Source organism: Ceratotherium simum, chromosome 3, assembly GCF_057802395.1.
Source record: "Ceratotherium simum simum isolate JZ-2026a chromosome 3, ASM5780239v1, whole genome shotgun sequence".
Taxonomy (NCBI): Eukaryota; Metazoa; Chordata; class Mammalia; order Perissodactyla; family Rhinocerotidae; genus Ceratotherium; species Ceratotherium simum.
The window spans coordinates 52,264,482-52,289,990 of NC_141902.1; the positions used below are offsets into that span (position 1 = coordinate 52,264,482).

The 25,509-nt window shown below is 45.5% G+C and overlaps 1 protein-coding gene across 5 annotated transcripts in view; it reads left to right on the plus strand.

Moving 5' to 3' along the window:
- Nucleotides 1–25,509, plus strand: part of CGNL1 (cingulin like 1) — a 157,137-nt gene that overhangs the window by 106,267 nt on the left and 25,361 nt on the right. For all 5 annotated transcript variants that reach the window (XM_087427755.1, XM_087427762.1, XM_087427768.1 and 2 more), the window contains exons 9-11: nucleotides 18,289–18,495; nucleotides 19,407–19,511; nucleotides 24,532–24,684. In XM_087427755.1, coding sequence (XP_087283881.1) covers nucleotides 18,289–18,495; nucleotides 19,407–19,511; nucleotides 24,532–24,684 — 465 coding nt within the window. The remainder of the gene's footprint in view (nucleotides 1–18,288; nucleotides 18,496–19,406; nucleotides 19,512–24,531; nucleotides 24,685–25,509) is intronic.

Consider the following 25,509-nt stretch of genomic DNA (forward strand, 5'->3'; position numbering starts at 1 on the left):
GGCATAGGGGCAGGCCCTGCAGAATCTGCAAATAATGGCTTTAATCTCAAGGCTATGGCAAGCTGAGTGAGCATGCTGTGCAGCAAAGATGTGGGCTGGTACACTTGCACACAGGGGATGACGGCCCTTAGGATCCCCGTCAGGAAGGCAACAGAGCTGATTATCTATCTATCTATCTATCTATCTATCTATCTATCTATCTACCTACCTACCTACCTACCTACCTACCTACCTGCCTACCTATCTATCTGTCTGTAGAAGGTGTTCACTTCTCATGTTGGCAGACGCTTCTGTGCCCCCAGTGCACTAGGCTTCATGCTAGAGAGGAGAGCTTAAAAGACATTCTTCCTTCCCTTGAGGATCACAGATGGGGATGGTCTACATGTAAAGCAGAATCAACTAGAAAGCAACCAGCTCTTGCAAGCTTCCATACCTTGGCATGTGTTATTTTTTCTGTCTGCACTGCCTTTCTCTTCCCTTCTCTTCTTGGCACCAAGCACTTTGTAGCTTTATCTGTCTCACCCAGGTAGAGTTAAGGTTCCCTTACCTCCTTTCCCATAGCATTTGGTTCATATCTCCATTCTGCAATATATTGTATTGTACTTTATTTTTTCACATCAGTTGCTCATATTTCAGGTTGATTGGTTCACCGTTTTTTGTGTGGGTGTGTATTTTTGAATATTTACTTTGGGCCAGACACTGTTAAAGCTAGTGACCAAAAATGGACATATATCCTTGCCCTCAGAGAGCTTATAGTCTAGTGGGGAGAAAATAAGGAAAAAAAATCATATAAGTAAATAAAAATTGCAACTGTGACAAGGCTCATGGAAGAGAGGGGCTAGGATTTGACCTAGTCTGGGAGGTCAGGGACCATTTCCTTGAGGAGGTGGTGATTGAGCTGAGCAGGAGCTAATGATATGGAGAGGCAGAGTCTTCCAGGCAGGTGTGCAAAGGCCCTGGGGTAGGAGGGATCATGGTACACGAGGAAACTTTAAAAAAAAAAAAGGCCGGAGTGAGGAGGCGGAGTGTGATATGTGATGGGGCTGGGAAGGTAGGTGGACCTGGTAAGCCTTGTGGACTGAATTAAGAAGGTTTGTTGTTTGTTTTTGCCTTTATCCTTAGGAGTACAGGAAAGCCATTGAATCATTTAAGCAGGGGGTGACATGATCTGATTTGGGATTCAAAATACTCTCTCCTGCTCTAGTGTGTGGGGAGTGGATTGGAGAGGGCAGAAGAGGGGGTGTGTGGGTAGACCAGCGAGGAGGCTCTTGTTGTCCAGGAAGGAAATGATGGCAGCTTGGACTGGCATGGTGGCGGTGGAGATGGAGAACGGAGGGTAGATCTGAGATAAATTTGAGAACTACTGGGATAAAGTTAAATGGCTTTTCTTACTACAGGATTTCTCAGAGCCTTTAATAAGTGGGCTAAATGTGGGTTATGATTCTCCAAGAAAGGTCTCAACTGCAAGAATTTCTCAGAATTATGTGACCGCAGAACTCTTTTTTTCCAAAGAATCTTCCATCATACTTTGTTTTATAGAATACTTTTCGGGAAATGCTGCATTACATAATTCTTTTTTGGAGGGTACTTTCCACAGAGGGTTCTGGATACTATACAAAGGCCTGTAATTGGGAATGAACCTGACACACAGTACAGAGAGGAATCTGTTTGACACAGAGTTTGAAGACTTGGCAAAATCAGCTTGAATAGGTAGACTGAAGTCAATTTAGAAAGGTTTTGGAGGTCAGGCTAGGAGATGTTTGGATCCAGTTTGTTATATGTTGGGAGTCGTTCTGGACTCTGAGCTGAGATGTGTCACAGTGGAAGTGTTATCTTGGCAAGGTCATTCTGGAAGACATTGTAAATGAGTTGAATGGTGAGATGTGTATTAGAATTGGGTATTCTAGTTTTCTGGACGTGAGTAGATGAGAACCTGGGCTCGGGTGGGGGAGTAGGAATGGGAAAATGCATCTTTCAGGTTGAGAAGGAAATGTAAGATGGTTTTCTTCACACCCTTTCCCTTTGGCGGGCGGCCGCTATCTGCAGCAGAACTCTGGAAGAGAGTCTCCTCTGTGTTTTTCTGAGGCCAGAGAAGCACAAGGACTCCCTTGGAGCCCTGGGTCCCCAAGCAGTGCTGGAAGAGATGGTGTGTGTTCAGAATAGCGTTGTCATTGTCAGGGAGCAGGAGAGCTGTTACTTAGGTTAATAGTTAATGCTTAATGGGGGAGTTAAATTTAAGTCCATCAAGTTGCCACCACGGCTGAAATTCCACCGTGTGACTTCCTCTCCAGGCCCTGGTTTGCTCATCTGGAAAATGAGCGACTAGAACAGATGTCAGGCTCCTCCTAAGCTAAAAATTCCAGCCATCTCAGGGATCTGAAGATGCATTAATTAGGGCAGTCATCTATCAGGTTAGGCAAGACCCTGTGCCTTGCAGAGAACTATAATTTTGTGAAAAATTTGGATTGAGAATGGGGCCTTTGTAAAAAATGTGAGGAGTGTCCAATTCACACATTCCTCTGAAATTCAGACATCTTTTCTAAGGCAGAGATGCAGCAAAGTGAGGCAGGCTTCAGTCAGGATAGACCTCTTAGTGATGCAAAGCGAAACACCACCCTAATGAAGGAATCTGCTAACTGGGGACTCAATTTAGGAAAGGAAGGTGTGAAAAATTTATTTTTATGTGGGCCGTTTGGAAGTTGAAAGAATTTTCTCATGGAGACATTGTCATAAATTGGTGTAAGGTTCTCAGGCCAGATAACGAAAGTTTATCTAGCTCATGGCACAGTGGAAATAATGTGTGTTATATATATAAAATAAATGTGCAGTGGGGCAGTGACTGTTGTTGAATATGTTCAAATATACCTAGATACTTAAAAACATATGGAGCCAGTTAATTCACTGAGCTTGAATTGTGAGTGCACTGTGTACCAGGCACTGGGCTGGGGTGGGGTCCAGAGTGCGATGCAGACCCTGCCTACGAAGAGCTCGCTGTCTAGTTTTCAGTCTGTCGGGCTCTCAAGTCAGGCTGCTGGGATTGTATCCTGGCTCTACTGCTTACTAGCCTTGAGACCTTAAGCAAGTTACTTAACCTCTTAGTGTCTCCATTTCCTCACTTATAGGCAAAGGATTCAGTGGTATCTCCCTTGGGAGCATGGGGGGTAACTTAAGAATTAAGTGAGATGCCTGTGGAATGGGCACAATGTCCAGCATAGAGCGAGCACTCAGTAGGTGTTATGCCTGCCTGGCCCAGAGCCTTGTCCTGTGGGACGCAACCAGCAGCTCACCTGGGGCCAGTAGGGAATTGGGCCCCTGATCCAGTTCCTTAGGCATAGCTTTTGAATGGGGTGGGGTGGAGGGTGTTGGCCATAAAGGGGGAGAAGTGTGGGAGGGAAAGGAGGCTAAAGGAAAAAGACATTGTCCTTTTTTTTTTTTTCCCCCTCAGAAGAGTTTTTTTCCCCCCAGCAAAGAGAATGGGGTTGGGGCGACAAGATGAGCTCCCGGGCCGGGCCGGAGCTATCTGAGAAATGCACGAGAGCCAGAGGGGATGTTGGAGGTACCCTGGTGGGGAGGGAAGTGGAAAGGGGCTGGCAGCTGAAGAAGGGATGGGAGCAGGAGTAGGACCCCCAGCAGTGATGCCCTGACTGTCACCGTTAGTCTCTGCAGTATTGCTCACTGGGGGGTCCTGGGAAGGGTGTAATGGATATCTGTGTGTCTCCAGGTGGCTCAACCTTTCTTTGGTTTGGGGGCTTGATTTCAAACACCAGGTTTTGTCTTTGGCCTCTATGCAGACCCATATCTGTAAGGGATCTGACTATTTTATTTTCTGGGAGACTTTGTCTCGGGAGTCTGGGGGAGTTGGTAACCAGGATGATGACAGGCCAGACTCTTCAGGGAGTATTGTTTTTATTTTGGGCCCCACACTTTGAAAGAGTACTTGATACCATGCTCCAGTGGGTGAGAAAGGACCTTTGAAAGTTTAGCCTAAAGAAGAAAAGACAGGCCCCGTGGCTTAGCAGTTAAGTGCGCGCGCTCTGCTGCTGGTGGCCCGGGTTCGGATCCCGGGTGTGCACCGACGCACCGCTTGTGTGGCCATGCTGAGGCGGCGTCCCACATACAGCAACTAGAAGGATGTGCAACTGTGACATACAACTATCTACTGGGGCTTTGGGGAGAAAAAGGGAAAAAAAGGAGGAGGATTGGCAATAGATGTTAGCTCAGGGCTGGTCTTCCTCAGCGAAAAGAGGAGGATTGGCATGGATGTTAGCTCAGGGCTGATTTTCCTCACAAAAAAAAAAAAAGAGAGAAGACAGGATAGGATGGTGTGAGGGAGGTCTGAGGGCCTCAAGTGTTTGAAAGGCTGTCATTTGGAGGAAGGACTGTACCCTTCTTGCTTGGTCCCAGTGATGTTGTAGGAATGCAGGTATCAGCTCAGCATGAAGGAGATATTTCCATGGCTGAGTGCTGTCGGAAAATGGAAAGGCCTGTTTTGAGAGATAGTGTGTTTCCAGCCCCTGGAAACAGAGGTTGGATGGCTGCTTATCTGCCAAAGGTATGGCGGGGGTGGAGAGAGATGGGGAAATACTGGAAATTCAGCTTGGGACTCAAACCGGAGAAATTTGGTGTCCTAAATAACGCTGACATTCTACCACTTTGTGAGTGAGTAAGATATGAATGAACATATGAAATGTTCATTGAATGAAAGAACATCCAGGTCTGTTTTAACTTATCTGGAGAAATGGAAACTTCCGTAGGCCAGAGGGAGGAGATAAACCTTTATCGGCCATGTGGGTGCCATATTCTTAGTCACAGAGACGGACATGATCTTAGAGGCCATTAGACTGTTGTGCTCATGACCTTTTCTTGAGGCCATGATTACTTATATTTCAGTTGTGAACATGTTTAACTCTCTTGTGGTAACTCTCTTCAAATTCTTGAAGCGTAGCACTGTCCTCACTTAACTTGGACGTTTATTGAGTGTAGACTATCAGCAGTGAATGCTTAAATCCTTAGTTGGATTCCCTTGTCCCCTCACATTTGATGGCTCTGGAATGAGGCTCAGAGAGGTTGTGACTTGCCTCAGGTCAAACAGCTAGTGACGGGCTGCCCTGGGCCTAGGATGCTCCGTTCTGCCTCCAGTGTTCCTTCCACGTAGGCGACGCTCAGAGGTCTGGGAGCAGTTGGGATGTTTCAATACCAGTGATAGCATTTCATTAAGCTGCCACTAAGGACACACACTTCAGGACACTCTTAGTGTTTGGCCAGGGGTCTGGTGACAAATGGCAGATTTTCCTAGATGTGAGGTTGATTGCTCCTCAGAGCCTTGCTGGAATGCTGTAACTGTCAAAGCTGGGGCAGGAAGGGACCCCCAGGCTCTCTGAGTCATCAATAGTAGGTCAGTAGGAGCCCTGGCGAGGGACCTCCCCCCACTTCTGCAGAGCTGGCCCTGGGGATGGGCCAGATCTCTGCGAATAACATTCAAGGGGGCTTCTTAAACTCGTGGGTCACCTCGGCTGGTGTGGGTTTCTTGGGAGTCAGGTTGGTGTGCGGGGCTCCAAAGTCATAGTCTCTGGACAGAGGTAGTGCTTGTGGTCCAGTAAATGGCAGCCAGTGACTTGACTGAGGGTCTGGAGGAGTAGGCTTCTGTCAGATGGGGCCTGAAAGGCAATCTGGAGCTCGGGGCAGAAGGCTCAGGGAGACTGGGCCCTCTATGTGCACGGGGGTGTGGCTTCACTGGCTTTTGGCGCTCCAGGGCTCAGTCACGGCAGGCCAGATAAAGCGCTTAGAGTATGGGGGAGAGTGGGTGTTCTCGCTTTCTGAACAGCTGCCATCTGAACCCTGCATCATGCTAGCTATTCCCACAGACACTCACACTGAGCCCTTGCAGCCCCCCTGAGAGCAGGCACAGCATTACCTCCTCATTTTGCAGAACAGGAAGCGGAGGCTCCAGTTCCACAGCTGGTAAGTGACCAAAGCAGTGTGAAGAGAGTGGTGAGGGTCACTACAGTCACTGCTCTTTCTTGAGTGCACTCTGCGTGTCTGGCCACACGCTGCATACTTTACATTCATTACCTTTAATCCTCACCATGCCCCTGTGTGGTGGGTGATATAATTGCCATTTCAGAGTCCAGGAAATTGCAGCTCAGTGAAGAGTAATCGACTGGCTCAGAGTCCTGTGGCTCGTAAGTGGCAGAGTCAAGATTTGAACCCATGTCTCCCTGCCTCTGGAAGCCCAGGCTCTTTCCTTGTTACAGCTCCACTGGCTCTTTGGGATGAAGCTTGTGATATACTCAAGGTTTTGTCCTCAGTGGACTAAGGGTGGTGGGCTGAACCTGTAAGTAGAAGGTCTTGCCGAAATGTGATAGGCTAGGTTATACTGCAGTAACAAGAGCTTGGTAGCTTAAGTAGGAGGAGCTTATTTCTTGCTCACATTATGTTTCTCATGTGGGTCATGGTGGTGTGCCGGTGGAGGTTGCTTTGCTCATCAGAGTTACCGGGGGCCCAGGAGTCCATGATCGCTGCAGCAGTGGGAGGGGCATGTGGTGACTCACTAATTGGCTCTTAGAGCTTGTACCTGGATACAGTGCTACTTGCACTCACATTTCATTGGCCAAAGCTAGTCATGTGGCCACACCTGACTTCAAGGGGGCAGGCCAGCGCCATCATACATGTGCCTGGAGGGGAGAAGGACTGAAATATTTGGTGAGCAGTGCTAATGACTGCCATGGTGATTTATGGGGGCTTCTGTGGTAGGTGCCCGAAATGGTCTTTTTAAGAAAACTGATGGGGGGCCGACCCCGTGGTGTAGTGGTTAAGTTCAGCGTGCTCCGTTTTAGTGGCCTGGGTTCAAAGGTTCGGATCCTGGGCGTGGACCTACACCACTTGTCAGCCATGCTGTGGCAACAACCCACATACAAGATAGAGGAAGATTGGCACGGATGTTAGCTCAGGGCAAATCTTCCTCAAGCAAAAAAACAAAAAAAAAAAGGAGGAAAATTGGCAACAAATGTTAGCTCAGGGCAGATCTTCCTCAGCAAAAAACAACAAAAAAAAGAAAACTGATGGGACCTGGCCCTTGAGCAGTCCTGGGGTGGGTCTTGAACTAGACTGGGTTACTCCATCCCTCCCCCTCTGTCTCTCCCAGCTCTTCTGAGAGGAAGGGTGACATTTTGTTCTCCCTTCATTCAGAAATGGAGGGACTGAGCGAGAGTAGTGCCAGCGGCCACAGCTAGGAAACAACTGGTCTGAGGGGATGGAGGCCAAAAAGTCACCACGCCACCTTCAAGGCCTCTGTTGAGAAGGAAATCTGTGATTTACGTTCTCTAACTTCTGGGTGGTACATACTAATTCCTTCCTGGACGCTGTTTGCTATTTATATAGTGACTAGTGTTTTGACATTTGGCACTATTATCTTTCATTTTTCTTGATCCGTGCAGTGAATGGATCCATAATGCCATCCCTGTTTTTAAGAAAATCAGACTGTGGTTTAGAGAAATTGCTCCTTGGACAAAACCTCAGAGTGGGCAGGTGACCATACGTGGATTAGAACATTCCTATTTCTGGCCCTGCTTCCTTTGCCCGTTAGAGCTGGCTGCTGACCCCAGCAGGCTGGCCTGCAAGGAGGGGGCTGGTGACCAGGCGTGGGCTTTGCAGAAGCCCAGTCTGCCCAACTCTGTCCCAGGGAACAGCCAACATCTTTGAAGGAGGAAATAAATAAAGGTTACCCTTGTTGTATGTCTTAATCCTGGGGATTGTGGGAAGCAGCCTCAAAGCTCCGTGAGAGTATTGGCCCAACCTCTTGCATCGCAACTGTGATGTCTGTCTTGCTTTTCTTTCTCCAGCCCCTGTTAGCATTCTTCCTGCAGCCATGGAGGTAGGGGACAAAGGGAAAAACTGACAATTTTCTGCATGAAAATTTGGTCTAGTTTGGGGGTGCAAAGAGGCACTAGTGGAAATGGTCATTGGATTGAGAGTTCTTGGTCTAAGCATTTTTATTTAAATTTTTTAAATGGCATGATTTCTACAACTTAGGGTTGATCCTCTCAGCATTTATGGAAATATGGTAGCAGCAAAATGGGGAAGTTGAAGGATCAGCTTTCACAAATAACAAGATTTCTGGGAAGGGAACAGTATAGAACTGTGGTCTTGATTAGGACCTGTTGGCTTCCAGATCGAGCCTTTGGTTTATCTTGGAAGGATCCCCATAACTCCCCAGTAGGCAGTGCTCTGGAGACCCTGCTTGTTTATCTACTGTCTTCAGAAATCCCGTGCAACCTGTTGGACATGTGTGTGCCGACAGCAGGCTGATTTTAACCATTTATAAAACTCTGATCTGTCAGTGAGGAAGTGAATCTAACTGAGTGTCTAACCCCTGCTTTTTTCCTGCCCCCACCCCCCAATATTTTCCTGGTGACGCAGAGCCCCGGACACATAGCGTTGTCTGGGTGGAGTCTCTTCTGCCAGCCAGCAGCTTCTTGAAGGGCTGACTGCACCCTGGGGGGGATGTTGGGTTCTATAAACAGAACTTTTACATGCTGGTCACAAGATTAGCTAAGACTTGGCTCTCATGGTGAGGGAAATGGTGTCTTGTGAATATGATGTGGGGTCTTTTTATCTCCTGGAAACCAGGGACATTTTTGTAAGAATTTTTTAAGGAGTGGTCTTAAAAAAATAAAAGCAAAAGCATAATTAGAAGTCTGTAACCCAGAGAGGCCCTTGTAACAACTGCATATTCCTTTTTTTTTCCCCCTTTAAATCAGAGTGAGTGTGTGGACATAGCTAAAGCCCTCTGGTTGGAAGGAAGCCCCCTTCCTTTTCCCTCCTCTGGCCGGCTGTGGGGAATTTTCCCTGAAGCTGCTGCTCTACCGGGAAGAACCTAGAAGCAAGTAGCAGAGATCACAGGCAGGGAGTCGGAGAGCTGGCTTCAAGTCCTGGTTGTGTGACTTTTGGCTTCCTTACCTTAATACGTAGCTATCATCAGTGGAGTTCTTACTGTGTGCCTGAAACATTGCTACGCACTCAGCGTGTCTCCCTTCCTTATCAGAACAAGAGGAAAACTGAGGCCTAGAGAGCAACAAGCGAGGCTGGTTCAGGTTGGCTGACTCCAAGGCCTGAACTCTTTTTTTCCCTTTTGTCTTTATTGAGATAATAGTCATATAACATAAAATTCACCATTTTAAAGTGTACAATTCAGTGGTTTGTATATATTCATAATGTTGGGCAACCATCACCACTGTCCAAGTCCAAAACATTTCCATCACCCCCAAATGAAGCCCCTTACATCCGAATTCCTCCTTTCCCCCATCTGGCAACCACTAGTATACTTCCTCCATGGATTTGCCTATTCTGGACATTTCGTATCAACGGAATCATACCATATGTCAAGGCCTGAGCATGTTGCCTCTTGGAAAAATCACTTGACCTATTTAGGTGCAGAGTATATTTATCATAGGTATTTTTACAACAAACCTATGGAGATACCCATAGGTTTGTTGTATGGCTTAAATGACAGCCTATGTTAAATGCATTCTATAGGCAAGGGTGAGGCATTTTAGTAGCATAGCTTTTGTCTTGGACCTGTGTCTGAATTACAGGCCACTCAGAGAAAATCTTGCTGGTTTCTGAACTATTTAAAGGAAAGTACGTTGATTTATTTCACAAGGACATTGTGAAGAAAACCAATGATATTTTAACCTGTGTTATCACTGAGTTACTATAGGAAAAACTGGGTAATTGAATGTGATTAAAAGGGAGTATCCTTTAGGTGGATTTGTAGGCAGGCAAATTACCACTAAGGCAGTGAAAAAATAGGATGTAAACAAAATCTTCGTGAAACATGATGCGTTTAAACTCAGTGCGTTATGGCAAATTAATGACACTGGATTCTGCTCAGTGGTGGGAAGTTGGCTGTCTTTAGATTTGGTCCTCAGCTCTAGAGGCTGGCAAGGACTCTGGTAAAAATGATCTGAATTGAGCCGACAGCATTTGAAAATGAAATTTAAGCATGATGTTATGGGAGTAAAACCTCCAGAATTCTTAGTTTATTTAATTCCACGATTCCTTAATACTGCCCAATTTCTTCGAGTTCACTCTAGAATCCCAGACTTTTAGAGCTGGGACATTGAAATTAGGTAGACTGGCCATTGCCTGTTAGAGAGGAGGAAACTGAAGGCAGATGGAAGTCAAATGACTTGCCCTCAAGTCGTCATACAGTAAATTATTAGCAGAGTCTGGTCCAGAATCCACATCTTCTAACAAAAGGAAATTGAATATTGACCTCCACTCTTCCTGGCTTTGGAATCACATTTCCTTGAAACTGTCGAGGTTTTGGTAATGAGTACCCTCTACTTCTCTGCCATTTTCTTTGCCACATTTATTCCCATCTCATTCATGCACTGCTCCCTTGCCACAAACAAACAAACGAAAAGAACTTATCAGTGAGAATTGAGTATAACCAGTTCAGTTCTGAACTGCGAATATGTTGGGAAGGAATGGTATTGGCATTTGAGAAATATAGTGAGAGAATTTTTGTAAACTCTGATGTAGCTCTTAGAATAGGGGTTTAAAAACGATGTTTTTCAATGGCTCAACTCCCCTACTTGTCCAAATGGTAAGTAGGCAGAGTCAAAAAGGAGGAAGGAAAAGCCCATCACTTTCCATTCATACAGGGATTTCAACTTTTTAAACTTTTTTGTCTCTTATCTTTCTTTTTGGATTTTCTGACCCATTCAGGCTGAGTATTACCTATTACACTTTCTTTAAGGATGTGAGGGGTCAGGGTTTGCATAGGTCACAGGGTGAGCTGGCTGTCAAGCCTGCAGTAGCAGCCAAGCTGCCTGACACCCAATCCCAGGCACTGGCGTCATACTAAGAAGCATAACGACCTTGAACGGGTGGGGCCTGAGCTGGAACCTCTGCAGGAAGGCCCTGAGGTTTGAGCAGCCTCTCATCGGCCTAGACCTCAGTACTCAAAGTGGGGCGCACAGACCAGCATCGTTGGCACCACCTGGGAGCTTGTTAGAGCTACAGAGTCCAGCCCTGCTCCAGACTCCCTGAGTCAGAATGAGCATTTAATGAGACCCCCAAGTGCTCATTTTATGCTCATTAAAATGTGAGAACCCTTGGCTTAGAGGCCTTATGCCAGTGACATTCACAGATAACTAGGGAAGATGGAGTGAGTGGCTTATGACTAAAATATATAGTGCTTCTATTCCTAAATAATTGACTGGTGCTCAGGTGCGGGGGAAGCGGAACACACAATACAGGAGACTTGGTTCTCTATATATTCAGAGTGAGCAAGGGACTCATTATTTGTGACCCAGGTCCTGGAAATGAAAGTGGACGTTCCCAGCTGTGATGGCAGAAAGGCGGTAACTTCCCAGCAGGTGACCTGACCTAGGGGACACTCGGGGTACCTATCAGCTGAGATCCACACTCTGGAGTGTGGGGGTGGCCAGTGGGATGGAACCGACAAACTAACATTCCATTCCCTGGACTCCCAGTCCCCACGCCTCAGCTGTTTTCACTCATTCAGCAAAAAAGGGAGACAGGAAAGAAACAAAAGCAGAGGCTGTGTTAATTAGTAAAGCCTGACATGTCTGTGTGTTGGGTCTGCACTAGGACAAGCCAGGAGGGCCTCAGCCTATGTGGTTACTTGTCCGAGCAAGGTGTCAGGTCTGTGCTCCTGCAAGAAAAGCATGTCGGCACCTTTGGATCGGGAAAAATACTCAGACTTGGCCTTCTGTGGTGCTGTTGGGGAGTTTTTGGCTTGTTATGGATAAAAGTTTCCCCTGACCCCAGGGCACAGTGTGAACGTTTCTAAGTGTGGACGTTAACTCATGAAAATGTGCCAGCTTATATGCACGTCATTATTTGCAACAAATGGTGGTACCTGGAAAAGACTAGGATTTTGTTTTTCATTATGTGAAACAATTGTATATCCCCCCACCCCCATCTTTTAAATCAGTAATTGGAGCATATGGTTAAAAGTCAACTATTTTAGAAGTAGTGGAAATTTAGCAATTCAGCACCTTGAAACACGTTGTTTGTCTGTTTTGGAAGAATTTTCTTAGTTGCCATCAGTTTACCAGACCGTCCTCGAATGGGGAATGGGGCTAAATTTTTAATGAATTAGCCAACCAAGAAATCTGACTTGCCCTTCAAATAAGAAAGGGTCATCTCGTTTGTGTGGTGCAATTGTCCTGGAAAGACTGTTACAAGATCTTGATTCTCTCTTTTGAGAAATCCGAGCTTCATAGTAGCTGATAAAAATGTGCAGATTGCAGTCTGAAGCCAAGTTTGAGGATTTAGAACCACAGTAGGTGAGCTGTGCAAAGTCCTTCCCTTTTGGGAAACACATGGGTTTTGTTGACCTGGTAATAATAACAATGGCTACCACAAGAGCCGTCACCTCAGTTAACAAGATACTTCCAAAAGTGTGTGAGGTAGGTAACTTCATTCCCCTTTTACAAATGAGGGAACTAAGTCTCTGTGAGGCCACGCTGAGTGAAGGGCCCCAGAAAGAGGCACAGCCTGGATTTGGGTCTGCTCTGCTCAACTGTAGAGCCCCCTGCTCCTTCTTCTACACTGTTAGATATGCATTTTTAGGATTAAAAATGACTGTTCCATTCTTGAGATGATTTATGTCTGTGTTAGTCGGGCTGAGATACCTGTATGTGAGCTGGGTGAGTGGGGAGGGAGAGCGCTTGGCAAAGCTCCAGGGTAGAAGTGGCACATCTTCCCGGGACACCAAGGACACAATATCTTAATATAAAAGAGACAAGGAGTAGAATGAAAAATGTTATGGTGTCAAATGCAAAATTTACAAGCATTTTTGATGGAAAAACCCAAGCCTCGGAAACAGTTCTCTTTGGTCCCTTGGATGTCTCTCATCACCCCACGTTGGACTTCTCTGCCTTGGGGTTGCTTGGGTGGAAAATTTGGAGAAGCACTTGTGTAAGTGCAAGCCATGGGCCATCTGGGCCTTTTCCACTCTCCCAGCTATATGTGGTGAAAAGGAATTTCTTAACTATGTAAACCAGTGTGGGAGAGTTGGCGCTATGCTCTGTTTGTACAGCTGTTCCCGGGCTCCGGCTCCGCTATCTTTCATGCCCCAGAAGTATCCACAAATGGGCTGGGGAAGGGTTTCTAGAGGCTGGAGGAAGTGAGAACGAGGCTGGGGAGCTGAGTTGTCCTCCAAGTGCCTGTGGCCATTGGTAGTCAATCTTTTCAAAGAAAATTACATTTATTTAAAAAATTTTAATATCTGTCAAATTTCCATAGTTCAGAATTCAAAAGGGTTTGCAATGGAATACTTTCCTCTGCTACTTTCCATAGCCCAGTTCCCTTCCTCACAGCCAGTCCGTGTTACCAGTTTCTTGTGTAGCCAAGTAAATACATATTTATCCCCCTTTTCTTCTTTTTATACAAACAGAAGCATGCCGTGTGTCCCATTCTATTCCTTGCCTTTTCCTCAGTTTCTTGTTCCTTTTCTTTTCCAGCTGCACAGTCTATCATTGAACTGATATAATTTATTTAACAAGTGCCTGATTAATTGACATTTAGTTGTTTTCAGTCTTTTGTTATTACAGTGCTGCAGTGAATAATCTAGTTGATATGTCATTTTGCACACCTGTAGGATAAGTGCTAGAAAAGAAGTTGCTTTGTCAGAGGGACTATATGTTGTAATTTTGATGATACTACCAAATTGCCCTCTAGGAGCTCATTCCAGTTTATAGCCCACCAGCAGTGGATGAGAGAACCTGTTTCCTTACACCACGCACACTCTGTGTTATCCAGCCTTTGACCTTGGCTGTCTGATAGGTGAAGAATTGATCTCAGTGCAATTTTAGGGGATGGTCCAATCTTGAAAAAGGGACATAGCACATCTACTACTTTTGCCTTTGTGGTAATGACCCAGCGTGGTGTAGCCAACCTTTTGGAGTGGCCGAGGAGTTGGAGTTGATTTTTATTAACTATTTATGGCTGCTTGTATGAATGAATAATAGTTAAAATATTAAAAAGCAAATCCACATAATCTTTTTTTTCTTTTTGGTGAGGAAGATCAGCCCTATGCTAACATCTGCCAATCCTCCTCTTTTTTTGCTGAGGAAGACTGGCCCTGGGCTAACATCCGTGCCCATCTTCCTCCACTTTATATGGGACGCTGCCACAGCATGGCTTGCCAAGTGGTGCGTCGGTGCGCGCCCGGGATCCGAACTGGCGAACCCCGGGCCGCCGCAGCGGAGTGCGTGCACTTAACGGCTTGTGCCACTGGGCCAGCCCCAACACATAATCTTTTTAAAAATAGATATTACATAGGCTAAATGAATCATTAAAAACTGTGTACTGTTGGGTTTTATTTATGATGGAACGTCCTCTCCAATCTTGTTTTGATGTACAGGACTTAAGATCAAAGAACCACAGAAATTTAGTACCAGCAACTTAAGTGAGGTTAGCAGTATTTGTCCCCAGTGACCTCCTGTCTGAGTAGATCTTTACCAGCTCTGGCCTTGGTGGAGTTCTGCTGCCTTTGCCACATTCATGAGACACAAACATAAGCGTTTGGAAAAGATGATGCATAGATCAAAGTGCAGAGATGGAAGGACTTTTGGAGGTCCTCTCGACCAATTTTCTTTTCTTTGCTGGGAAGTCATGGAAAAGAGCTTGCATGTAGGCCCTGCCTTGAACAGGGGGATATGATTTTTGTTTTTTTGCATTGCAAGACTGCTGCAGGTGGATTAGGTATGGTTTCAGGAAAAGGAAATTTGTCCTGTGGGCTTTATATAAAATAGTGGACTGGGTATGTGTGTGTGGGTGGGGACAGGGGAGGGGTTCTGGAAGGGTTTGCCAACAGAGGCTTAAGTTAAATTTATTTGTAAACATAATGTGGTCTCCACACTATGAAGACATAGAGAAAAACATATTATCTCTCTACAAATAGTCAAGACAGGAGTGAGTATCTCAACCCATATAAGCTCCTCTAGAGTCACACTCAGCCCGTGAAACTGGAAGCTGGGGTTGGGGCAGACCCCTGGCGGCCATAAGCTGAGGGATGGACTTGCCCTATCAGTCCATCCTCCTCCCGGCACATAATCCCTCAGGACTCAGAATGTGCCCCCACAACTTTCAAACAGACAAAATACCAAGTCCTAAACGTCAGAACACAGCCAAGGTCCTTTATCCAGCATGTTAGGGCGCCAGTGAGGCCCAGTCCAGGTTCAACCAGATCTGGTTTTCAGTATCCTTGTTCTTCCTGAGATTTCTGGGTGAATGAAAGAGCACTGACTGCACATGTGAGTGTTCTTTGCTTTACTCTAAGATTAGGCAGATGTCTCTAGTCTCCTCACTCAGCAGACCTCAGACTGATGGGGGACATGCATCATCTCTCCCCTCCGTCCCAACTCCGCTCCCCTTGTCTTTCAATTAGCTGTACTGAAATGTAATTCACATAACAAACAATTCAACTATTTAAAGTGCACAATCGATTGGTTTTTAGTATGTTCAAAGAATCGTGCAACCATCATTACAGTCAATTTTAGAACATTTTCATCACCCCAAAAAGAAACCCATACCCTTTAGCTGTCATCTCCCAATCCTCCCATTCCCCTCAGCTCTAGGCAACCACTAATCTACATTCTGTCTCTATCGATTTGCTTATTCTGGACATTTCTTATAAATGTCGATGTGTGGCCTTTTGTGACTGGCTTCTTTCACTTAGCATAATGTTTTCAAGGTTCATCCACGTTGTAGCATGTGTCAGTACTTCATTCCTTTTTAGGGTCAAATAATATTCCATTGTTTGGCTATACCACATTTTATTTACTCATTCATCTGTTGACGGACATTTGGGTTGTTTCCCCTTTTTGGCTACTATGAATAATGCTGCTATGAACATTTGTGTAAAAGTTTTTGTGTGAACATATGTTTTTTATTTCTCTTAGATATATACTTAGGAGTGGAATTGCTGTGTCATATGACAATCTGTTTAACATTTTGAGGAACTGCCAAACTGTTTTCCAAAAGTGGCTGCGCCATTTTACATTCCCACCAGCAATGTACGAGGGTTCAATTTCTCTTCATCCTGCCCAGCACTTGCTATTATCTGTCTTTTTAGTTATAGCTCTCCTAGTGAGTGTGAAGTGGCACCTCATTGTGGTTTTGATTTGTATTTTTCTCATAACTAATGATGTTGAGCATCTTTTCATGTGCTTACTGGACTTTTTATATCTATTTTGGAAAAATATCTCCTCAGATCCTTTGCCCATTTTTTAATTGGGCGATCGGTATTATTGAGTGGAAGAATTCTTTATATATTCTGGATATGAGTCCTTTATCAGATATATGATTTGTAAATATTTTCTCTCATTCTGTGGGTTGTCTTTTCACTTTCTTGATGATATCGTTTTCAGCACAAACGTTTTAAATTTTGACGAAGTCTAATTTATCTATTTTTTCTTTTGCGACTTGTGCTTGTGGTGTTGTATCTAAGAAGCCTTTGCCTAACTCAAGGTCACAAGTATTTACTCCTATGTTTTCTTTTAAGAGTGTTATACTTTTAGATCTTACATTTAGGTGTATGATCCATTTTGAGTTAATTTTTGTGTGTGGCGTGAGGAAGGGGTCTGACTTCATTCTTTTTCCTGTGGATATCCAGTTGTCTCAGCACCATTTGTTGAAGACTCTTCTTTCCCTATTGAGTTTTCTTGGCACCTTTGTTGAAAATCAGTTGGCTGTAAATCTTGGGTTTATTTTTGGACTCCCAGTTCTATTCCATTGAGCTCTGTGTGTATCCTTCTGCAGTCCCGCCCTGTCTTGATAACCATAGCTTTGTAATCTCTTGTCTTTTAATGGGAGAGTTAGGGTAGGAATGGACAATCTAGACTTTTCTTCTTCTTTTCCCTACTCTGACCAGTTATTGGAGTCTTTATATCCTTTCACAAGCTTTCAACCACGCCTTATTCCTCCTCTCTTCATCTTGCTGGTTTCAGTAGGAGATGGCATCTAGGTAGTCCCGAGAAGTTCCAGCTGCTGGGCCCTGTAGTTTTCGTCTAGCACTGCCAGCTAACCTCATTCTGACTCAGTAGCCTTGCTCTGATGGACTTTCCTAGATGTATAGAATTAAATATTTGGGCTGTGAAAAGATGCTCTGGTTTCTGAAACTCTCTAATTGGTCAAGTTCAGGATAATACAGCTTACTGTACTGTTAAAAGATTTAAAGATCTTTCTGGAAGGTTATGCAGGCAAGGAAGCGATTCTGGCAGATAGCTCTCCCAAGTGAGCCGTGACATAGCCTTCGAAACCAAATCTGCTCTCCCTGGGCCTGCCTTTCCTTGCAGACATCTGCAGCGCTGTGTCGTGAGCATTAGATTTGCTGATTTTGGCATCTTCGTCGTAGTGGAGAAATGGAAAGCAGGTGAGAGGTCTGCCAGGAGAGGTGGAATTCTGGACAAGGCCACTTATCACTTCAAGTTGTTAAGCCAAAGAGTAAAAAGCCCATGTGACATCTGGAATTAACCAAAACCATCGTGTAATTGGTGCCATTCCTTCTGTCATGAATTATGTGCAGGACGAGCTCATTTTCAGATGATCGCGCCTAGAGCTTGCACTAGGAACTGTATCATAATTTAAGCAACTTTTAATTTACGTCTTGTGTTGGACATTAAAAAAATCTATAAACAGAAACTGTCGTTCATCAAGAGCTTATATTAAGGGGCCCTGCACGTGGTGAGAGTTCAGGGAAGTTTGCTCACCGGAACACGGTGGTTACAAAAACAGGTTCTGGATTCGGTCTGCCTGATTGCAGTTCCTCCTAAGTGAACTTGGATGGGTTCCTCAACCTACCCAAGTCTCAGTTTCTTTGTCTTTAAAATGGTAATAAGAATAGTACTCACCTCCTAGAGTTGTTAAAAGGTTGAAATCCTATGTCAGGGACTTAACACAGGCAAGAGGTGACTAACTTTTTCTCTGAAGAGCCAGATAGTAAGTATTTTAGGCTTTGCAACACCATAAGCCTTGAGGTCTTGGCCACGGCTCCTTACTCAGCTGTTGTAGCATGACAGTGGCCGTACACGGTGTGCACACGAGTGGGCATGTGGTGCTCCAGTAATGCTTTATTTTTAATAACAGGAAGTGGGCTGGACTTGGCCTGTGGGCTGTAGCATGCCGACCCCTGGCTTAGCAGGGTGCCTGGCACGTAGTGGGTTTTTAATACATGTCAGCCATCCTCGAAGCTTGGGGATTGCCCCTTGACACTCGTTCCCGTGTTCACCTGCTGCATGTTGTTAACAGAATGTCGAGGTCCTGGCCAGTCGGAGCAGCACTTCAGAGCAAACCCAGCTGGAGGCTGAAACGCGCATGAAGGCTCTGCAGGAGGAGAACGAGAAGCTGCGGAGGAGCATCGGCGAGCTGGAGTGCGGCGTTGCTCTGCTCCAGAGGCAGATTACTGACGTGAGAGGCGACGAAGCCAAAGCAAAGGAAACGCTCAAGAAGTGCGAGGTAAGGCTCACGGGGCCCCAGCACAGGTTTGGCAGCTGCTGATTCTTCTTCTTTCCTGTGTGAGTGGTTTCAGAAGCAGGAAGGGATTTATTATCATAAACTAGTAGAAAAGGTCAAGGCAATAGTGAATGATCCTCTCTGCAAACCATTTCTTTTGTTCCTCTGCACATGGTGTGAATGGGAGATGAGCTTCTAGAGAGGCCTTGGAGCAGGGCTCCTGAAGTCAGGGTGGGAGACACATGTATAGACATGGGAATCCCCCTCACCCGGACATCACACACACTCCACCTCTTGACACTTAGTGGAGCCCTCCAAACGCCTGAAGAGCCCATCTGAACACCACCAGCAGGCCGGTTTTCACTCATGGCTATTTATTCTTTTTTAACACATGGTGATGGTTTCTGAAGTCACACAAATTTAACAAACCAATTATCTGGTTTGCCAGATCTCTAAAAGTGGGAGGCTGTTAGCGAGAGACACATCCTGATGACAGTGAGAAATGGCAGTGAAAGAGAGGACAAATGAAATGTGGAGAGAGATGTATTCCAACAGAAGTTCCCCAAACGATCCATCAGAACCACCTGGACGCCTTTTCCATAACTCTCTGTGCCCGCGTCCATACAATACCTGCTGTTTCTAAAGCTCCACGGCTGAGGCTGGATATTTGTATTTTCAAAAAATCATCCCAGATGATTCGGATGTTCTCTCCTGGCTAAGTGTGGAACTGCAGACAGACACACATCCGAGAATGCGGTTGCTTTGTACCATCTTGGGCCCATGAAAGGCACGTTGTGACCACAGATGCTGCCGGATGTGTCTGTGGCTTTCTTCTGTGTGCCTTCATGCCACCGAGTCGGCTGCATAGGCACAACATGCATCTGAGTGCATGCTGACCCTGTGTTTCATTGTAGGTGGAACTGCGGCAATTAGAGGAAGCCCTTGTGCATGCAAGAAAGGAAGAAAAAGAAGCCATGTCAGCCAGAAGGACCCTGGAAAGTGAGCTAGAAGACGCTCAGGTAAACACTGAGAGCTGTTGTCTTTATCCCTCACAAAAGAAGTCCAGAGAGGCAAAATTGGAGGAACATGTATGGATTGTCATTGGTCCTCTCCTTCCAGGTAGCTCCTTTCATAGTAATAACCACCTTAGACTTCAAACTATCCATCTAGACCAGTGGTTCTTAACTGGGGGACATTGGGCAATGTCTGGCGACATTTTTGTTTGTCACAACTGGGGAGATGCTACTGGCATCCAGTGGGTAGAGGCCAGAGATGCTGCTAAACATCCTACAAAGCACAGGATAGCTCCCACAGCAATGAATTGTCTGGCTCCAAAAGTCATAGTGCTGAGGTTGAAAAGTCCTGATCTAGACATTAAAGAGCTTGACAGCTTTCCAAAGATAAAATATGAATTCTGCGAGAAGGCTGGCAGGATTGGTCCCCAAGGCGGTGTGGAGTCGGCTGTCTGGCAGAAGCCCATTTCCTCTCTCCTCTGGGCAAGTGTGCTCCATGGATGCAGTCCTTCAAGACGGCTATTAGAGGAGCAGGAGGAAGATGTTTCCGTGAAACTAGATAGCGATCTCTATTCAAAATCAGTAGATTCTTAGAAAATTAGATTTTCCTGTTTGAAGGTTAAAAAGATTTGTTTGAATTACACTCTAAAAAACAACACAAACCTGCCCTGAAGTTCTAAATTCACTTTTGCACAGTGACCTGAGCGGGATCCAGGTATGTCCTTCCTTCTACCTGTTCTTGGGTTTTAAAGAACCAGCACCAAGCCTCTCTCGGGCGAGTTTCTGAGGAGGTAAAAGCCAGTGTTTTTGAGCATTTGTCCAAGAGGAAGGTTGTTCAAGTTTTCCATTAGGACTCCCTTGCCGGTGAGGGGAGGTGGGGGGGTGGCACGTGAGAAGTGTTAAGAGCTGAGCGGCAGTCAGGGGTCAGATTTGTAAATGCCTAATGCAGCTTCCCCTTCAGTGTACAGCTTCATCTCCTCGGGGAGGAGAGGGGAGGAAGCTGTGTGTCCTAAGATTCACTCAGGTCAGCTGTGACTCGGGGGCTCTCACCCCCAGTCAGTGGTCTTCCTTCTTCCCCGCTTTGCACAGGGACCTTGTTTTTGCATACAGGAAAGCCCTGGTTTTTTCCCAAGTTCAGTGTCTGACTGTCCTCACCTTGGATTTCTTTCTTCCTTTAAATCTAGATCTTTGTTACAAACTCTTGTTCGGTTGATTTTATGTGGATGGAGTTTCACTCTGCTGCTGTTTCAGCCTTGGGGTGGTTACAACCCAGCCACCATAGTGAAGGGTTTAAATCTGTGAGCTAGTTGAGGGCAGAAAGGGAGGAAAAACATTGTACTGGATAGAGACAAAAATCTGCACCTTTGTGTGACGTCCACGCTGACACAGCTATTACAGTCTCTCAGTCTTGTCCTTTAGTCAAACCAGAAAGTTTTACACATAAAGAAGTAGTTCACCAGCTGTGAATCTGCAGCTCAATACTTAATTCAGTGGAGAGAACAGATGATGGCCTCAAGGCCTAAAGATTTTACTGTAATCCCCACCCACCCCCACCTCCGCCTTGCCTTGGAAATTATCCCTGGCGTGTTACTTTTGTTCAGGCCTGTTTTCCCAGTGGTGTTGAGATGGTGAGAACGCTTCGTGCAGCGTGCAGCCATGTTAACCACTGGCAACACAATACAACAAGAACTTAAAAAGGGCCCAACAATCGCACTGTCTTTATCTGAATTATCTGGTCTCAAAAGTAGTGCCGTGAAAAGTGCACCATCACTCTAAAATACTTTGTTTTCTCTAAAATTGGGAACCAGGTTATTCAGCTCCTTTAGTCCGATACCTCTTTCTGCATGCCTCTCTTCCCCGAGCTGGCAGCCGGGAGGGAGCTTAACCCTTCGAGGAAGAGGAAAGAGTAACTGGTATTTTTTTCACACAAGCATTTTGCATTTCAAAATCTTTGTGCCTTTAGCCATCTGTTGCATCTTCATGTACAATAAATATATTTCTTTACATAGCAGCTGAGGACCATGTGAACTTATGTCTGACGACTTATGATTCGGTCAGAAAGTGGCAGAGGGTTGTAAAGATGCGATTCTCGGTTTGCTCAACCCCTGCCTCTTGGTTTATGATTATGCTGCTGTGTAGATCTACTTGAACTGCATTCAAGGCTAGACATCTGTGATTCCCTTGAGAAATGGCCTCTGCAGATGGGGAAGTGAAGAAACCTTTCCTGGAGAAGCCACAGTTCTTTTCTTTAGGGAGGGATAATGGTATATATATTCTGTACACCTTCACCTCCCCCCACCCCACCCCCGCCATTGGACTTCTGTGTATTGAGACAACAGAAGAAAAAAGCCCCAATGCTTCCACAGTTGCAGTCTGTGGTTATTGTATGGCAAGGGCTCTGAGAAGACCAGCTTCCTTCTCATCAACCCTCTCATTCCTTTAAGCCCATAGGCTCACTTGCCATTTGGTTATTGTTAATATGGACTAATTGGGCCTTTCTCAGTCATATAGTAAAAGCTCTACATCCATTGACAGGTAATGGTCCCCAAACTCAAGGGAACTTACTGTACATCCACCAACTCTGTGTTTTGGAATCTCTGACCTGATAAATTTTCCCCCAATTTTTGTCCCATTATTAATCAGTGGGCTTGTATTGCTGGTCTTGGAAATACAGTCACTGTAGCTACAGAGCATTTCACCCCTACTCCTAAATGTGAAGTTGCCAAGTTTGCTTCTTTTCATGTGAATTTGGGCCATGTTTTCTCAGCAATGACTTATTGGAATGTATTTCTTGAATAACTGAAGAGGCAGAGCATTCTTCTAAACAGTGTTTCTAAACTTTGGAGTATATTAGAATTATCTGGGTAACTTTCAAATGCAAATTTGTGGGTCCCACTCTAAAAAAATTGTGATTCTATCAGAAACGGCTAGAAATCTGTGTTTTAAATAGGAGTACTCCATCCTTGCTTGGTGATTCTGATATAAGAAGTCTTTAGACCTCTTTTGGGGATAGGTAATTCATTTTCAACCACTGAGTTTTCATCATCTGCCTAATAGTGAGTCTGGGCTATGAGACATACCCAGATAGAAAATCTATCCTTTGCCTTTACGGATCTGACTACCCTGCAAGAGAGGCAAGCATTCAAGAAATATTTTAAAAATAATTTAGCAAAACTATTCTTCTAGGCAAATGTGTGTGTGTTGAGGGGGAAGGAGGTGTTCACCAGGCCCAGATTGAGTGAGTCTGTGGTGTCTCCAGGGGCACAGAAGAGGAGGCCGGGCGGAGACCCCTGCCGGAGCCAAGGGTGAAGCAGAAATGCACACACCATATGGAAGTTGAATGGAGCCAAGCTGGCCTGGGACTGCGATCCAGAAGGAGGAAAAAGAGAGGCTGGGGAGACCTGTAGGGGCAGGAGTTGAGTTAGATGCTGAAGGATCCGTTGGTGGCCCTCTGTATCTATATTGCTGTTTTTTGAGGAATTTACGTTTTTGAGATACATGTGCCTGAGAGTTTTCTCCCACACGGTGGAACCATACCTTGCTGACATTACGCTGTGTGCTCCTCTTGGCCCCCAGCACCACTAAATCAACCACAAACACAAATCCCAGGGGATGACCCTGTCTCTGGTGTGTGCCCAGCTGGGCTGTGGTGGGACGCACGCCTGCTAATTGCCCTCATGCTGAATTTCTGATTGCCTTCCTTTCGCCACCTTCTTGTCCCCATTGCTTTTGCTGACCTTGGTTCTCTGCAGCGGTTAACTTCAGCAGCCCGGCTGTGTTGGCTGGTTCCAAATGGAGGGGCCTGGAAGGCCTCCATGGTGGCTTTTGGCCCCAGGTCACGTTGTTGGCCGAGCAGAGCAGTTCCATGCAAACAAGGAGTGCCCGAAGTCATTTGTGAGTGTTTTCAGGATGCCCGGGTTACCGCATGTGACAGCAGCTTGTAAAGTATTAAGCACTGTACAAATATATACCCTTGGTCTCATGTGGCCTCTGCAGGGACGTGAGACCGGTAGGCTCTAAGCAGTACCTGTACTAACCCGTGTTCAGCCCTTAGCACCTAGTAAGTAACATTTTCTAGATGATCCAGCCTGTGTCTGGATTATGCTCCCCTATTCCGAGCTGTGCCCCTTCCTGATAGCCTCATGCCAGTGGCCCTAACACTTAACCATTTAACGAATCCACCATAACCTTGCTAAGATATTTTAAGACTTTGTTTTAGAATTGCATATTGTTTACATAAAGGATGTCTGTCTATGTGATGTTGTGAGATGAGAGCTTCAGGGGAACCCAGGGAAAGTATTGCATCCAAGTTGGTTACATTTTATAGTAAGTACTAGTGTTTGGTGCTGATTCACTAAACAACCTCTCATATGCACTTTTTCTGACTAATGTCTCTTCCATTTAACACCTTCTACTCATCAAATTCATCAGCCTGTGGATTGCCAGATTCTGTTTTTTCTATGTATGAGTGAAGCCCATGGATTCTGTTGATTACAACTCCCTCTGCCCAAGTGGACTTTGGGCCTGTGGGACAATGTTCTCTTTCCTTACAGATTCATTTTTAGCTATTCTAACTGTAAGACTCATCTGCATTGCAGAGCAAATTCTAGAATATTAGGTGCAATGCTGTATATCACAGGATGTAAATCGCCACATAGGTTTAGGTTGGTCTAATGTATATTTTAACCTCAGTTTTCAAGCATGAACACTCAGGTTTTTGGACACTATCCCGAATTGCCACCTCCAGCAGCTTTGGCCATTTTCTGTATTTCTGTAGTATCCTTTATCTGCCCCTTCATTCTTGTGTATGTGTTTGGTTAAGTCAGTTTTGCACTTTTGTCCCTGAAATTCAGAACCAACAATGTCCTTGTGTCCCTGTGATGGCTTTATTTTGCTCTTTTTCCTTATTACTGATATAACAGGTCTGATTGCTTTGTGGTGTGGCTGCGAAATTCCCTCCACCACCTGTTCCTGTGGCTGACCTGGTAGGTAGATGACAGCACTGTCCTTTCCCTGCCATCTGCAGAGAAATCTGAGTCGGGCCACCCAGGAGCAGAAGCAGTTGTCTGAGAAGCTAAAAGATGAGACTGAGCAGAAGGAACAGTTAAGGAGACTGAAGAATGAAATGGAGAATGAGCGATGGCACCTTGACAAGACCATTGAGAAACTCCAGAAGGAGGTGAGGATGCAGGAGGAGGGAGAAGGAGGAGTCGGAGGGAGAGGGTGTAGGATAGAACCCTTAGGGTTGGGACCCAGCTCCCTCTGAGGACCTGATGCGAGCTAAGGGAACCTGCAGTTATGTCCAAGCACAAATGTGTCAGGGATTTGCAGATCCCCTGAACCAGCTCCTTGGACTTATTGAAAATCCCAGACACAGAGAAACTGGTCTAGAGAAAGTAAATGCCAGTACCCTCTGGATTCTGGGCCCAGCTACTCTCAACATTACCCAGAGAAGTCTGGCATGTAAGTGCAGACTTAATAAATGTTACCTGAATTAGAATCTCTGCGTTTGTGCATAATCTATGCATTTGCACCTATCTTCCTTGTCCAGGAGTGAGAAAGGCAGTTTCAAAGCCTAGTAGTTACTGCTCATCTACTCATCTCTGCCCTAAAATACCCAGAAGGGGGAAGGCACTAAACTGATGGGCTCCCTGCATTCTAGGAGCTGACACGAGTGCCTGCCATTTTCTGACACCTGCTATGTGCCAGTCACTTTACTAGCTACTTTATATCTACCTAGAATTCTATCTATATCTATGTATTGTTTTCAGGGTAGATATTATGATTTCAGTATTTCCACCAAGGATACCATCGAGGCCCAGAGAGGTTAAGTACATGCCCCGTTCATATAGCTGGTACACGGCAGAGCAATTATGTGACCTCAGACTACGTATCTAGCACCAAAGGATGTGCTTGTTCACTCCTCCGTGCCACTTCCAAGTTAGAGATGACTAACCCCAGACAGCCCAGGACCAGGTGCTTTGCTGAGTCTTTGGAGAGGCTG